Source organism: Crinia signifera, chromosome 2 (genome assembly GCF_055691185.1).
Source record: "Crinia signifera chromosome 2, ASM5569118v1, whole genome shotgun sequence".
NCBI classification, from domain to species: domain Eukaryota; kingdom Metazoa; phylum Chordata; class Amphibia; order Anura; family Myobatrachidae; genus Crinia; species Crinia signifera.
In genome coordinates, this window is record NC_139218.1 from 45,652,426 (window position 1) to 45,669,526 (window position 17,101).

The 17,101-nt window shown below is 45.7% G+C and overlaps 1 protein-coding gene across 4 annotated transcripts in view; it reads left to right on the forward strand.

Moving 5' to 3' along the window:
* EPHA6 (EPH receptor A6) overlaps positions 1-17,101 on the forward strand; it is a 698,400-nt gene that overhangs the window by 530,852 nt on the left and 150,447 nt on the right. For all 4 annotated transcript variants that reach the window (XR_014470285.1, XM_083171949.1, XM_083171946.1 and 1 more), the window contains 2 exons: positions 3,685-3,755; positions 9,777-9,902. Coding sequence is in view for 3 of the 4 variants with exons in the window: in XM_083171949.1 (XP_083028075.1) it covers positions 3,685-3,755; positions 9,777-9,902 (197 nt within the window). In the remaining variant the exon portion in view is untranslated. The remainder of the gene's footprint in view (positions 1-3,684; positions 3,756-9,776; positions 9,903-17,101) is intronic.

Consider the following 17,101-nt stretch of genomic DNA (forward strand, 5'->3'; position numbering starts at 1 on the left):
ACCAAGGCTAGTAGAATAGGTTATTTGTGAAGCTACATTATAAAATACTTTCTCCATCCTCTGTGATACGTACGTCAGATTTCACAGTTGGGGGGATCTTTTAATATGCTTGTCCTAATTACATGCAGAATAGATTAGCGTTACTGCTGTGACTATTTACAGAACACTAAGTATTGCCGTTTCAATATGAATCTAGATGCCAATTACTCATACGATACACTGTATGGCCTTTTTGTGCGAGTTCAGTTTGGGGGCCACGGCATACGTCACTTGGCATTTACTTTTTTAACTTGTTGCCTCGCAATAACATTTCTTATTAGATTCAATGGCCTATATATTGGAGAGAAGCCATGCCATTGGCAAAATGGTTTGCCGTCAACCATTTACTACAGTATTTTGGTATTCATAATGTTGACACAAAGGGGGATATTTACTAAGATGCGAGTTCTATTTCACATGGGATGTTGCTATGGAAAGCCAATCAGATACTGTTTATTATCTACTAAAGGGTGCAAAATAAATAGTAGATTCTGATTGGTTGACCATAGCAACATCGCATGTTGCATCTTAGTAAGTTTCCCTCAAGGAAGCCAACATGGACTAAATGTTGACATATTGAAAATGTCAGCATTAGGTTTAGGAGTTATGGATATAATGCAATTTATTTTTCAACATTGTGCCCATGTCGACATTTCATCGCTATCAACATGCTAAATATCAACATGCTGAACAGCACGTGAGATATTGACACTATGGCCATGTATGTAAATTTAAGGAGTAGCTGCTACAATATAACCAAAAACTATACATTCGGCTATCTGGACTTGCATTAAAATTGACCACCTGAATGTTTTTTTGGACAATAATTAAAGTATTTTTTTTTCTATATTTCATATTTGATTGTGGTCCTTTGGAAACCAAACTGAAAGATACCTTTATGCGATTAAAACCTCATCCTGAATTGGGTACGCCCTAAAAAGAAACCTTTATATGTTTTTACCACTTTTCGTTTAAGTGAGTGAAAATTTAGTTTGACCTCTTCTACCACTGGGTGAACCTGGTGAAGGCTCTCGTGCATTAGAAAGATACCTTTATGTGAATATCATCACACACTGGTACTGTATGTTTCTCTGTGGCCTAGAAGTTTTTCTTTTTCCCAACACGCCTGAATTTGTGATAAAATGAGAAGAAGAAAAGAAACATCTATAGAATCACAAACAGTGCTTTGAATATATCCTATATAGGTTAATAGGTGTCCAATGTGTGAATCATCTAGCCCTCTAGATATACAGTAAATAGGTCCATAGAGATGTAGAATTAAGGAAAGGGCCATCTTAAGATATAGCAACACTGGGCCGATACCCAGGGCCCCACAATACTGGGCACTTTGAGCCCCTCCTGGGTTGGTGCTTCTGGAGCTTCTTGAGAGTAACTTTGAGAATGCTGCCAGCCACACTGATTGTGCTTACATCCAATTAGAGCAGCCAGGCAACATTCTTCACCTGCCTCCCAGCCTGCAGCCAGACAGCGATGGGCTGTCAGATAGCTGATTGGTGGATGGTTGTAGCTCTCCAGCAAATCAGAGTGTTACGGGACCACATGAAGGATGATAATTGCTTTTCAATGCTGTTAAGACAACTCTGATTAAAGTGATTTATTTACTAAGCATCAGGTGCTAAAAACCTGGTGTTACAGTTAGAGTTAATGCCTGAAATGTAAAATCTCAATGCTTGTATTAGGTGGGTCTGGCTAGTAAAATCATTGTAATGTTAAACAAACACAAATTGAAGTGGCAGATTTTACAGCCTGGTGCTTAGTAAGTAAACCCCAATGTGTCTAATACCAGGCCAGTCAGTATCAGGGCTGGATTATAATGGGGGCACAAGGGGTCAGTACCCCTGGGCCCCCCTCTAGCTAGGGGCCACCTGTAGGTTGTTTTTTTTAGCTAAAGGTTTTGTGCAGGGGAGTGGGGTAGTGCTGCAGCTTCACCTATCTGCCAATGTGACAATGATTAATGGTGCTGAGCATCGGGAGCCAAGGCACACTGTTTGCACAAGTGTGCAGTGCATTACTGGGAGTTGACTAAGTCCCATGACGAAAAAGGTTGTAAATTGAGAATAATATCAGATGGCATCAACCAATTGTGCTTTGTGCCAGAGGGCAGAGGCTGAGATGTTTGTGCTGAGCTCTGATTGGTGGAGCTCATTACATGCTTCCCAGAGAACAGCAGCAGCATCCTAGTCATGGGAGGGTTTTTAATCAGAGGCAGCACTGGGACTGTGAGGTCTCCTACAGAGTAAGGTGCAGAGGGACAAACACAGGATTTTCATGTGGTATGTATGTATGTATATATGTATGTATGTATGTATGTATGTGTATATGTGTGTGTGTTTATATATATATATATATATATATATATATATCCCCTGTAGTTACCCATTGACCATTGCTTCAGCAACAATTCGTAATGTAACTGTAATCTGAAAAAAGGTCTATACAGGTTCAGTATCCCGTATCCGAATATCCGTTATCCGAATTATTCCGAAAACCATACATTCCAGAAAGTGAACCAAAATTTTTTTTTTTGCTAAAAACGTACTGGGGACATCTGTAACAGCACTACTGAGAAAATGATATGTAACTGGCACTATATATGTGCAAGACAATGATTGCTTGGCATTTAAATTCAGTGCCTGAGATTGTACACAAACCTTGTTTTATGCACAAATAAAATATATTTGTGTTTATTTCATGTGTTTGATGTATATGTACAACATAAATGCAAGCTACCTCAAGATACATCATTGAAATATTAAAATATTCCGAAATACGGAATAATCCGTTATCCAAAATTCTCCTGGTCCCGAGCATTTTGGATAAGGGATACTCAACCTGTACAAGGAAGCTGTGCCATGCATCACCCCATGCCAATGTGACACTTTATACCAACTCCTAAGAACACAGAACACTAAGCAAATGTTAAATTTATGTAACATTTTGAGAGACATTACATGTGGCCTAGCAACTAAGTTGCACCATGTGTCTCGCACCATATGGCACAAAAAAATTGTGTTAATAAGGCCACTTTTGTATGTGGTACTAACCAGGGTTGGTGTAAGGCATTTTGAAACCCTTTGCAAAATGTTAATACACTACTCTCCCACTCGAAACTGCCACCAATACCCAGTTATCAGCCTCAAGTGGAAGTGTGAAGGTGGCATCTTAGAAGTTCCACAGCCGCCACCCGTGTTAAGTACAACAAGGTCTTCCTCATAGACAACCTCATTTTTGTGATAGGCAGACTTGGTGGCGCACCCCCCCCCCCCTTCCCAGATCCCGGCGCCCTGGGCAGCTGCCTATAGCAGCCTAATCATAGATCTGGCCATGGTTCCAATACGCCTTCGTTTTCCGTTGTGCAGGATGGAAAAAGCAGACTGGCGAGAGAGTAGCAAATACAGAAATGTGTATAATATAATCTCTCCGGTGAAAGTATTTTTCAGGGGCGTCCTGTTTTATTTTGTTTTCCTACATATGTAGCAAATAAAGATTAAGTAGAAGAACAAAAAAATGATTTAAGCCGTTTTGCTGGAAGAGGATTCAGATGCTTTATAACTTGTTTGCACATTTTACAGTATAAACAATCTTATACTCTCATAATGATGATCACTTTATCTTCTCTCAAAGGTGCCAATGGTATATTAAAGCCAAAATGAAATCTGAAGAAAAAAGACGCGCAAATCTACAGAATGGAAACTGTGAGTAATGTGCTCGCCGTCTGTTTTATGAACTTTTTTACTTTTAGTATTTTATGTTTATTTGTTCTGTTGTGTGTCATGAAAAACCGATGGGAGTCAGAAGATTATCAGGTGATAATTCTGTATTTTTAACTCATTCGAAGCAAAATGTTAGTGGAACAAACCTTGAATTAAGGCCCTCATTCTGGTTGACTCGCTCCCCTGCGCGTTCGCACAGGGGAGCGATGTTTTTTGTGTGCGCATGCTCATAAACATTTACTGTATGCGCATGTGCAGCCTCCTTGTGCGAACGGGTTCAGCAAATGAATTATTGTCTGGCCCGTTCACACACAGCATTGAGGCGTGGACATGGGTTGTGCCCATGGGAACACCCAGGATTTCATTAGAATTCTCATGGTAATTCGCCGGTGACTCGGGTACCAGGGACGGGCAGCTGACGTCACCGGATGTCCGCTGCCCGCCCTCTTCCTATACAACTGACTTAGATTTGCGAGCGAGCATCAAATTATATCAAATGATATCTGCACCGCACGCAATCTGCAAATGGTTGTTTACGTAAAACACCCATTTGCATATGTGCGGGGGAATTCGACAGGCATGCGGGCGGTATTTAATTGACTCACAAAGCTGCAAAATTTGCAGCTTTACGAGTCACCAGAACGAGGGCCTAAGTGTTTATTACTATTAACTGTTGTTCCCATAAGTGTAATTTATTTATTTTTTGTTTCAAATTTGCAGAAAATAAATATTGAATAAGTATTAACTGAATTAAAGAGCTCACTGGTTCTCCATAAGAACAAAATTAAATATAATATTATATATAATAATATATATATATATATATATAACAAACAGGTAGCTGATGGCACTCCCAAGATTGGACAATGACTGCGCGGCGGCAGCAACAAATGAACAAAAGATTCAACACAGGCTTGTGTGTCAAACATTTGTTGCTGCCGCCGCGCAGTCATTACCCAATCTTGGGAGTGCCATCAGCTACCTGTTTGTTACATGTTTCCTTGGAAATTGAAAGGCACCCCAAGTATCTGCACGCTTAAGGACGAGTGCCAGGACCCCCTTGCCCTATATATATATATATATATATATATATATATATATATATATATATATAGAGGACAGGGGTTTGGCACTCCTTGTAACAGCAAAAACAGCAGCGCCGGTGCCTACACAGAGGATTGGTAGGAGATTTGTGGTGAGGCACTCGTGGCAATTGTAATCCAGAACAAAGCTAGCCAACAGGAGATAGCAGCAACGTGTTAATTTATTACTTCAAATTTTCGTCAGGTTACACAGAAGCAAAGATAAAACATACCTTTATAGCACACTACACCAGAGGAGTGAGGCTGAGATGCCGGGCGTTTGGGACGACGCCCACAGGACGCCATATGATGACATCACCTGTTCAGCCAGTGCACAGTGACTGGAGAGTAGAGTTACCATAGAAACGGTAAACAAAGACAACTCCTGCACTGAGGGGAAAACACCATAAATTACAAGAGAGTGTGGGAAGGGGGAGCTGGAAAAATATATATAGATGCAGGCAGCGCTATCTGCATACAATCTCAGGATGACTTTCAACAAAAATGCAGGCAGCGCTGTCTGCATGCGATCTCAGACTCACTTCACAAAGGGATGTAAGAAATGTAATAACCGCAAAAATAGATGAGAATAAATGTAACAATATCATAGTGACTCAAAACAGACAATAAAACATTATAGCGGTATATACAGAAAAGGACAGTACTAATAAAAAGAAAAACAGACGATATAATGTTAGCAGCATCAAGTAAGAAAACATATTAGCAGCATCAAGTAAGAAAACATGTAAGGGCATACCCTCCAACATATTGGACTCCAAAATCGGTACGGGGGTGTGGCCATAGATGGAGGGGCGTGGCCACATGTAAAGGGGGCGTGGTCACGACCCTTTTACTTTGCACTTCCAAAAATCCAAAAATTATAGCATCCATTTAAAAAAAGAGACAGCTGTACTGGCTGTCCCTACCTCAGTCCCCATCGGCTGTGCGGGGTCTGGCTTGAAGATGAATTGAAACTTCGGCCGCTGTTCAGCCTGGTTCTCCGTGCTGCGGCACTTTAGGCCGCCCACTAGTGACGTCACGCCGCTCATTCTTTTATCCCAGCGCCGGCTTGCGCTCTAGTGGCTGGGTGCAGTCACTCTGGCACGGCTGAAGGGCCGCACACAGCATGCTGGGACTTGTAGTCTCCCTGCAGCCATGCCATCCTCCAACCACAGGCTATCCCATTCCCCTAGCAGGGAGAGGCAGGCCCGCTGCGTCCCCCCCCCCCGCCGTGCACCCTGGGAGATATAGTCTTAGCAGGCAGCTCCCCCACGCTCTCTGGAGAGCAGTCGTCAGTGTTTTAAACTACAACTCCCAGAGTCCCTCAATCACTCTGAGCTTCTGTGATAAAAGCGGTACATTCGGTACAGCTTATTTTAGCCGGTACAGACCGTTAAAAAACGGTACTGTACCGGGAAAAGCGGTACAGTTGGAGGGTATGCAAGGGCATAGCAGCATTAACGAAAGACAGCAAACGAAATTTGCTCATTAAGGCCTTTCGGCGCAATGGTGTTAAGGCGGTGTATCCACCGCGCTTCGCAGCGCAACAATTGGGTCCCACGGTCCCCACCACGGATATTGGGAGGCACCCAATCAATCATCCTCTCAGTCTCAGATATAGGATGATTGATTGGGTGCCTCCCAATATCCGTGGTGGGGACCGTGGGACCCAATTGTTGCGCTGCGAAGCGCGGTGGATACACCGCCTTAACACCATTGCGCCGAAAGGCCTTAATGAGCAAATTTTGTTTGCTGTCTTTCGTTAATGCTGCTATGCCCTTACATGTTTTCTTACTTGATGCTGCTAATATGTTTTCTTACTTGATGCTGCTAACATTATATCGTCTGTTTTTCTTTTTATTAGTACTGTCCTTTTCTGTATATACCGCTATAATGTTTTATTGTCTGTTTTGAGTCACTATGATATTGTTACATTTATTCTCATCTATTTTTGCGGTTATTACATTTCTTACATCCCTTTGTGAAGTGAGTCTGAGATCGCATGCAGACAGCGCTGCCTGCATTTTTGTTGAAAGTCATCCTGAGATTGTATGCAGATAGCGCTACCTGCATCTATATATATTTTTCCAGCTCCCCCTTCCCACACTCTCTTGTAATTTATGGTGTTTTCCCCTCAGTGCAGGAGTTGTCTTTGTTTACCGTTTCTATGGTAACTCTACTCTCCAGTCACTGTGCACTGGCTGAACAGGTGATGTCATCATATGGCGTCCTGTGGGCGTCGTCCCAAACCCCCGGCATCTCAGCCTCACTCCTCTGGTGTAGTGTGCTATAAAGGTATGTTTTTATCTTTGCTTCTGTGTAACCTGACGAAAATTTGAAGTAATAAATTGAAACGTTGCTGCTATCTCCTGTTGGCTAGCTTTGTTCTGGATTACAATTGCCACGAGTGCCTCACCACAAATCTCCTATATATATATATATATATATATATATATATATATATATATATATATATATATATATATATATATATATATATATATATATATATATATATATATATATATATTATTGCGTGTACCTTATTATACATATACAGTAGGGCAAAATTTACAAAGGATACGACTATCTCCTTTGTATTCGTATTTTGTATACGACTGAATACGACTGTAGAGTCGAGTATTTTTTGGCGTATTTTTTTTACAACTTGTACTAGAATACGTCTATACACATGATAAACGTCTGATTTTGTGAAAAAAACCTGCAAATCAAGGTGTATTTTTTTTTATAACTTGTACTAGAATACACCTAGTACAGATGGGGCCGGGCTCATCTTTGCAGGGGATGGCGATGGCGTCGCCATCGCCATTCCCTGCTCCCGCGCCATCTGTGTGTCGGAAGGGGACGCGCGCGCACGAGGTGCGCGCGCGTCCCCTTCCGACGGTGCTGCCCTCGGTCGCCCGGTGCCCACACCGGGCGCCCGCACCCCCCCACAGCCTCCTCGGGTCCCCCCAGCCCCCCTCGAGCGGGAGGCGGACAGTATTGCGTCCGCCTCGCCGGCCGGCCGCCCGGATACTGAGACGCGCGTGCGTGGGGGACGCACGCGCGTCTCAGTCAGATGGCGCGCCGTGTTGCTGGCGGATCGCCAGCAGCATGCTGCTGGCGATTCGCCAGCAAGCATAAGGCCTGCGCTATCTGTATACGTTCGTATTTTGGAGTCATGTAAAATTCAAGGCGTATTCTTTCGATGGCGTATTAATTTGTATTTTTGTAAAATACGAAACGACAGGTTGTGAAGGTGATAAAATACAAAATACTAACGTTATTTCACATTAGTAAACTGCAATACAAATACGTGCTGAAATACGACTGAATACGAATACAGATACGGTATCCCGTATCCATACATCCTGTATCCGAATTATTCCAAAAACTGTGTTTTTTTGGAACAATAAAAAAAAAAATTTTCCCCTAACCCCTTTTTTATACTTACCAAGTCCCCAGGCGTCCACGGCACGCCTTCAGCATCCTCTCCAGCATCTCCAGCGGTCCCGGGAGTGCATTGCGCGAGTGCGCGCGCGTGCCGGTGACGTCACCGGTGCACCTAGGAACTTGCGCAATGCACTCCTGGGACCGCTGGAGACGCCAGAGATGGTGCCTGCCGTGGACGCCGGGGGACAATGTGGGCACCACCAGGGGACATGTAGGTATGCCTAAAAAAATTATTACAAAAAACGGAAAAATCCCTTATCCGGAATGCTCATGGTCCCGAGCATTTCAGATAAGGGATACTCAACCTGTACGCTGTTTCCTACAATATTTTGCTTAGTAAATTTCCCCCCTAATGTCTAGCCTTTGTTAATTTAGACATGTGCCATGAGTTTTTCTGTTGTTTTTTTTTTTTATCTATTTTAATAGAATGTCCAGCACACTTCCCCTACGGCTGTAATCTATGACAAGTAAATCATCTGCAGAACTTCCTCTCTGTAAACTGGGATTTGTGTATAAGCATCAGATCCACTCTCTGTGCATTTAAAGCCCTGGAAATGTACCTAGTATTTGAAGCATCGGTTTAAATTATTCATCATGCACAATTGACTCTAGAAGCACTTGACCTCTGTTCCATCCATAATAATACATGCACTTCTTATCCCGTCATGCCTGGAAGTCACCTATTATAACACTAGGGTGTAAACTCCTCTGGGCAGTGTCTCGCTTGTCTGTTATTATCTAGATGCGGCTTTTTGTTAGACGCTGTTGTCTACATTATCTTTTTCCTGCATTATGAATGGTTAGATTTACTGGACAGGATGAGAGAGCCAAGGGAATTCGCAAATAAAACACTATTCAAGACTGTACTATTCCACATACTAAACAATGAGGGCCCGTGTACTAGCACAGTATTAATATTATAATACTATTATTATTATTATTATTATTATCGAGGCCAAAGTGGCTAATTAGATTCCTTACACAATCAGTTTTATGTAAAAATACATACTCTTATTATTGTTTTATATACAGTATACTAAGTGCAGCTCATCTCTCCTGTGACTGATATTTCCTTACCCATGGCCTGATTCAGATGCTGCTTAGTGAGCGGGTAAGCGCCGGCCACCGCCCCAATGCCCACTGCCATCTGCGCTGCCTGCATCCCCTCAGAAACATGCGTGGGGATGAGTCTCAGAACAATGCCGACCATCAAATTATTTCTTCCCCTTTTCAGAAATAAGTCAGTGAAAAAGGCGCCGCTGTTCACCGAAAAGGGGGGCGGGTGCTGACGTCATGTGGTAGCGAAGTTTCGCTGCTTAGTGTGCCAACCAGAATGACCCCCAGGGTCCATAACAGCCTACAGGAAATTGTGCACAGTACACCATCATAAAAATCAGGCAAACCTCCAGGGACTTGTTGTATTTTGTAGACACTTTGTAAATTGACATTTTTTTATTTTTTTCCCCAGTGAGGTTCCCAGGTGCAAAAACCTATATTGACCCAGACACATATGAAGACCCATCCTTAGCTGTCCATGAGTTTGCGAAAGAGATTGACCCATCTAGAATTCGTATTGAAAGAGTGATTGGAGCAGGTAAGGAGAAATAATGTTTTCGGTAATTTTGTATGTTAATCATTTCCTGTGCTTGGCAAATCTGATAGTGAGAATTTACTACACGCTTATCTATGTAATCCAGCACTCCCAAGCTCCAGCGTGCTTCATCTGCTACTTTGTACATGTCCAAAACCAATTATTGTGGGGTTAAAGAAAGTCACAGCCCAACATTTCTAGACAGGGGTGCTTACAGCCCTGACGGGCCCCCGGTAAACTGAGGGGACGTAGCCAACAGGAGAGGGGTTGCCTCTCTCCACAGCTCAGCACACAGCACTGAGCAGCATGTGCTGGGCTGGGGAGAGAGGCTGTCTCCAGCGGCAACCAATCCTCTCTCTCTCTGACTGATCAGCTCTCTGGAATGGTTGGAAGTGAGTAACAGGGCCTGGGCCCTTCCATCAGACCTGGGACCAGTGAAATGTACCAAGGTACGCTACTCTAATCATTGTGGACAGACTGTATTCTGTGATTCTCACCCTTGAATGAATTTTGACAGGCTTGTGTGCCGGTATCTTCCCACTTCCCCCTACTCCCTCCCGTATTATCCCATATTCACCGACCAGACCTGTAGTGCACATGTGCAGTGTGAGTCTATGAAGTCGGTTGCACAATGGTGTCAGTGATTAACAGTCTGATGCCATTGGGTGCAGAGAGGGGACGATGATGGCCTCCGTTTCCCAGGATCTCGGGATTTCCATGCATGGAAGGAGATTCCCGGCCTCTGTTGATGCTGTAGTTATCGGCTACTTGCGTATTTGCAGTCGCAACCCATAGACTTTACATTGTGCAAATGAGGGTGTGAATAGTCGCTGCTGTGCACACCTATTCACTGTTGCGATCTGTTCACACTTGCATATGCATCATGGTGGATGGCTACATCTGTATTTCCACATTGCTCCTATTATCGTGCATACAAGGCAGGGGATATGGTCGCTAGGTTGACACAATGAAGGTTGACATACATTAGGTTGAGACTCTTTAGCTGTGACAGCGAGCAGTGCCGATTGCTCGCCGTCACAGCTCACGGGTCAGTATTCAACTGACCCCCCTGTACCCATCATTTCCACCTCGCTGGGTTTTTACAGTAAGGTGGAAACGGAATGTGCGGCAGTCAAAATGGTGAGGCCCGCGGCTAAATGCAGCGGGCTCCCTGCATAAGCCAAGAACCTTGCCTCTGACAGTGAGGATTCCACCGGAATGTTGAACAGGGTGAGCGGCCGGTGCGGGGGTTTAACGGCAAGGATAGCTTGTTTTTGGGGATCCTCCCCAAAAACAAGCCATCCTCGCCATAAAAAAACCCTTGCCGGCCGCATTGAATATACCCCATAGTATCCTCACACCCACAGGGACGGTGCAAGGCACCGGAGCGCCCCAGGCGAGTCGGGGTGGGGGCGCCCCGGTGCCGGGGGGAGGGGGGTGGTACCTGTTGAAAAAACTTGCGTCCCTGCAGTGCTGCTGGACCGGTCAGGGGTGTCCGAGGGGTACCTGCGGCGCCGTCATGTGTATAAAGCTGGCTGCCGCCGGCGGGGTCCCTGTAGTGAATAGAAAATAACTAGCGCTTCCCGCGCCGCCGCGCGCATATCGCTAGTTATTTTCTATTCACTAAAGGGACCCCGCCGGCCGCAGCCAGCTTTATACACATGACGGCGCCGCAGGTTCCCCCACGGCACGGACACCCCTGACCGGTCCAGCAGCACTGCAGGGATGCTGGGGCGCAAGTTTTTTCCACAGTTCGCTGGGGGTGAGGGGCGAACTGCCGCCCTCCAGGTGCCGGCGCCCTAGGCAAATGCCTAGAGCTGCCTAGTGGTGGCGCCGGCCCTGCACACCCACAATGAGTTTTTCAGACACTACGCTCTACTGAGATTTTCTGTGCCACTCGTTTTAGATTTAAAATACTACGGAATGTTCTTTGTTTTATATCAGGGAAAAAATTTGCCTTTTATTATCATTTTACACATGGGAAGTATTTAGTGTAAATAACCTCTTGATTGGTATATTTTAATTAAAAACAAAAAAATAAATACTTAACAGCAAACATCTCACAGCAGATTCTGTGTCTTGATAGGCTATTAGTGCATCCCACAAGGTAGAAATAAAGACTCCAATGTGCGCTTTGCAGCCTTAAACTTTGTATGACTTCTCCTGTACATAGCCATATTGCCTATTGTGCTATTGATGAACGTCAGTAATTTTCTTGCGTATTTGAACTTATGACCCTATTTTATTCAACGGTTTCATAGCCCTGACTACAAAAATTAAGAATTATATATGGATTATACACCGTTTACTTGCAATATGGTTATTTAGGCTAGTCTTGATATGTTAATTTAACAATTAAATCTTCTATGCTGGGGCGTTGCAAGGCCTTGGCGCCTGCCGGGGACCAGACTCTGAGGACTACAGTTACCAATCGTTCGCACTCGTGGTGGTTTTGGCCTTGAAATTTAAAAAGACAGTAATATTAAATCCAAAAGCAGCCGCCTAATAACACCAGCCCTGAGTCTCAACATATTGCTATGGTTACTGTAATAACAAATAATATATATTTTTTTATTACTTCTTATACATTCATAAAAACATATGTGATATGATTCCTACACCTGTATATAAATAGTAATCATACATGTCTTTACTATGCTTATGATTTATTAAGGGTTTATCGCATCTGTGCATCAGTGGCGTAACTAGAAATTTTGCTATCCCCGGTGCTAGGAGTTACATGCACGTTGCCAACGGTTTCATGCTCATTGCCAGTGGTTTTATGCTCATTGCCAGGGGTTGCAAGCTCGTTGCTAGGGATTTCATCCATCAAGCAGACAAACAACTTACTACCATAATCATGCTCACAGGTGGAGGGATGGCGCTCTCTAAATGCAATACTAGGTAGCTGCTGGTCTACTATAGGGAGAGGGAGGCCGCCCTCTGTAGAATAAGCAATGAAGGGGTTAATTAGGAGTCCTGCGCTAAAGACAAGATATGGTGTGACACTGAATTGAATATACAGGGTAAAGGTGAAGAAATAAACAAAATGTATTCAGCACAATGTAACAAACATGTTCCCATTTGTCAAATGTGCGTCTAAAACATTTTGGTGATAAGGGGGGGGGGGGGGTTCTCAATGCCTTGCAAGATGGGAGGAAAAGGAAATCTGGGTGTGTACAAGGTATTGAGTTGAGTGGGCAAATCACCACTGTGCCTGAAAAGGGGTGTGTGGTCTGATTGCACTCAAATTAGTCAGTGTGGGCAACAGTACTTTATAAATGTTTTCTAGAGTCCGGAGTGCGTAAGTAACCAATTGTCCAGCAAGGTGGTGGATGAAGAGGTGGAGTCACTGTTGGGTCAAGGAAAGTGAGTCAACAGTGACTCTTCACCTCTTCATCCCACCACCTTGCTGGACAATTGGTTACTTACCCACTCCGGACTCTGGAAAACATTTATACAGTACTTGCTTTGGGTATTTAAGGAGCTTATGTGGGAAAGGAAATTGGGGTTAAAACATAAAGCATAAAGTAAAACACTGTGTTTGCCTGTAAGGAAAAAGGGGGGGTTAGTAATAAAATGTTTACAGCTCCTTTTAGGAGTGAGTTTTGTTTTTGGGTTTGTGGATGGTTTCCGGGGATCACGCCTAAGACCTACACTGTCCCTACCAATACCTCTCCTCTAGCAGGTTCAGTGCGGTGTTCGTCCAGATGATGTGTGGCGTATCCGTCTCCCGGTCCTCCGTCCGGCTTGTTCTAGGGGTAGCCTGTTTCCGGCTCACGCTCCCAGCATCCAACGCGTTTTGAGCGGGTCACTCTTTGTTAAGGCTGCGGAAAAACGCGAGCGCAGTTACCTACCCCCATTCCATTTATACAGTACTGTTGCCCACACTGACTAATTTTGAGTGCAATCAGACCACAGACCCCTTTTGTGGCGCTGGCAGAGCTTGTGCTCCGGGCGCCAATGGTTTGCAGGGCGCCCCCTGCTGTGGCCAGCCATAGGCGAGATGTACTAACTACTACTGCTGCGGAAAGTGTCCTTCTCCGCGATCATGGCTTTTTCTTTGCATACCTTACCGCCTCCACCCCACCTGTGATGACCATCTGCAGGTCCTCTATAGGGACGGCAGCATCTCTGCTACCGCCTCCTCTCCGCAGCGGGCCAGTCTGCTGCCGCCATGAACATGTGGGCCGCATGCGCAGACGTCCCGAACTCCAGACATGCTCACTCTGGCCCGGCGCTCGACATGGACTCGACCCCTCTTGTGCGCCAGAAATGTCACATCGCGCACAGCAGCAGTAGACTGGCCCGCTGCGGAGAGAGGGCGGTAGCAGAGACACTGCTGTGACTATAGAGGACCTGCAGACGGTCAGCGCGGGCAGTGGGGAGGCGGTAAGGTATACAAAGAAAAAGCCAGAGAAGGGCACTTTCTGCGGCAGCAGTAGTTAGTACATCCCGGCCCATAGGTGTGCGCACAGGGGGTGCCAGCGGTGCACAGGCACCTCCTAATGGCACCCCCGACACGATTGCGTGGGGGTGGGGGGAGATGGACGCCGTGACATGAGCTCCAGGTGCCCTGGCTGCACCCCACGCACACACACCCCCAGAGGCGTAACTAGATCTCTGCGGGCCCAGTAGCAAAATTTTAAAAGGGGCCCCCCAACCTTTATCACTACAAGAAAAAGACAGAAAGGAGATAGTAAGGGCAGGATGTATTAATATAAATCACTGCCCCTCGCCTACCAGCCGCCGCGATGCTACCGCATATGTACTAACATATGCGGCTAGCATTGGGTTGCGGTGAAGGAGACCCCCGCGATACCTGTAATGTGGTGTGTGGGGGTCTGCGTCACATCCCGGCGGCTGTCAGTGTCCTCCTGTGTCTCCTCCCCCCTGCAGCCGGATGTCCTCCCAGCTGTGACACCTGCTGGGGGAGGACAAGATCGATGGAGGATGGGAGGGGGGGTCGCACAGGCGGCGATAGAAGCCCATAGGCTTCTATAGGGTATCGCCACCCAGAGGGTGGCGATACCCTGCCAGGCAGAGACGGGGTGGACGGGTAATGGTACATAGGAAAATGCGGTAAAACTCCCGCTTTACAGCATTTTCCCTTTAGTACATCCCACCCTAAGAGAGAGTAAAAAAGACAGTATCTTCGTGGAAAAAGATGGAATGAGAGAGAGACACAGTGTTAGAGAGAGAAAAATACAGGAACAAGAGAGAGGGAGAAAGAGCGAGCAGGAGGTAAAGGTATAGATTGACAGATAGACGAGGAAGGCATGGACAGACCTATGGATGGACAGAGTATCATATGGGGGCATAGACGGACAGACTGGATGGGCATAGACAGATAGAAAGACAAAAAGGGCAGGCATAGACAGTCAGACTGATGGAAGGAGAATAGACGGATAGATGGGAGGGAGCACAGATGAACAGATTAGAGGGGGCATAGATGGACAGAAGGAGCATAGAAAGGTGGACGGGGCAAAGACATAGGAACAGGAGGGGGACTGACAAAAGAACCATAGACAGATATATGGACAGGAAAGGGCATAGAAAGACAGACGGATGGAAGGAGCAGAGACAGATGGATGGAAGGGGCATAGATGGGTGGGTCGATGGGAGGGGACATAGATGGGTGGAATGGCAGGATGGGGTACAGAAGGACAGATAAATAGACAGAGCCCTATAGTTTACACAAATGACTAGGCAGTTTCTGCAGAGACTCCATACAGCACTTACTATTGCAGCCTCACCAGCAGCCCTCGGCACAGGCCAGACACCCCCCTCCTCCAGACTGGCCCACCTTGATGCAGCTTCTCCCCCTCTCCTTCTTCTCTGTCTCTACCGGCAGCAGCGTCTATCCATTCATCCGCCTTCCCCCTGCAGAAGGAGCTTCTCTCATCTCCTCTCCCCCGCAGCGGAGCTTCTCTCATCTCCGCTTCTCTGTCTCTCGGAACAGCCTCTCCTGCTTCAGCAACCGCCTCCACTCCGTCCGCACACTTGTCAGGCGGCTGCTGTAACAGTGCAAGCAGGGGCGTGTGGCTGACAAGCCAGTGGTGTGCCAGTCAGCCGCGCACCGCTGACGCTGCTTCCGGTTTTGAATTGTAAATCCATCCTCCTATGCTTTCCTCCTCCACCCTCCTCACCTGGCGTGCGGTAGCAGGGATAAGTTTATAAAACAATGTAGAGGGTGCAGGGGATTGCCTCGGGCCCCCAAAGCTGCCGGGCCCCATAGCAACTGCATCCCCTGCACCCTCTATAGTTACGCCACTGCACACCCCCCTCCCCATCCCCAACACGTTTTAGATGCACATTTGACAATTGGGAACATGTTTGTTACATTGTGCTGAATACATTTCGTTTATTTCTTCACCTTTACCCTGTGCATTCAATTCAGTGTCACACCATATCTTGTCTTTAGTGCAGGACTCCTAATTAACCCCTTCATTACTACCATAATCGTCTGAATATCACAAATGGCCCCACCCCTCCCCAAGTGGAGCCCAGAAACACCCAGAAATTGTTACACCCTACACAGCACCCACTTGTGTCCTTTTAACAGATGTCACAATGGATATAGATGGATGCCTGCCTTAGATGAGTATTTGCAGTGTCAGGTACTCTGCTCAGTGAACTAGCAAAGTGGTTTGTGTGGGAGACAGGAAGGGGCCCGTGCCACTACTCTGAGCAGGGCCACAACTTAAAAACAATAAGTCGCTTGTTGACAAGTAAGGTGCAGGTGCATTGTCCTACCAGGAATGTTCCCTGTAAGGTCTGTGGCCAATCCACCCCGGGTGACGACTCACGAATGCCTGACATCTACAAGCTCTATTGCAATGCCATTGCTAACAAGTATCTCTACTTTATCAGTAAATACTTTTTTTTTACCCTAGAGTCATATCCAGCAAGTATCAGATGCTATATTCGGTACTTGTTTCCTAGTACGGCCACAAATCTTGGCCATCGGGGGTAATTTTAGTGGCCTGCGACGCGACCGACGCGATGCCCCCGATTTTTCCATTGAAATGCATTGAAAATAGTGAAAAATCGGGTCGGTCGCGTCGTGTGCGCCTAAAAATGCTTAAATGGTCCACCCGCGATGGCCGCGATTTCCCCATAGGGAACAATGTTAAATGCCTCAATTTACCCGCGATGACCCCGATTTCCCATAGTAAACAATGTTAAATGGGTCAATTTAC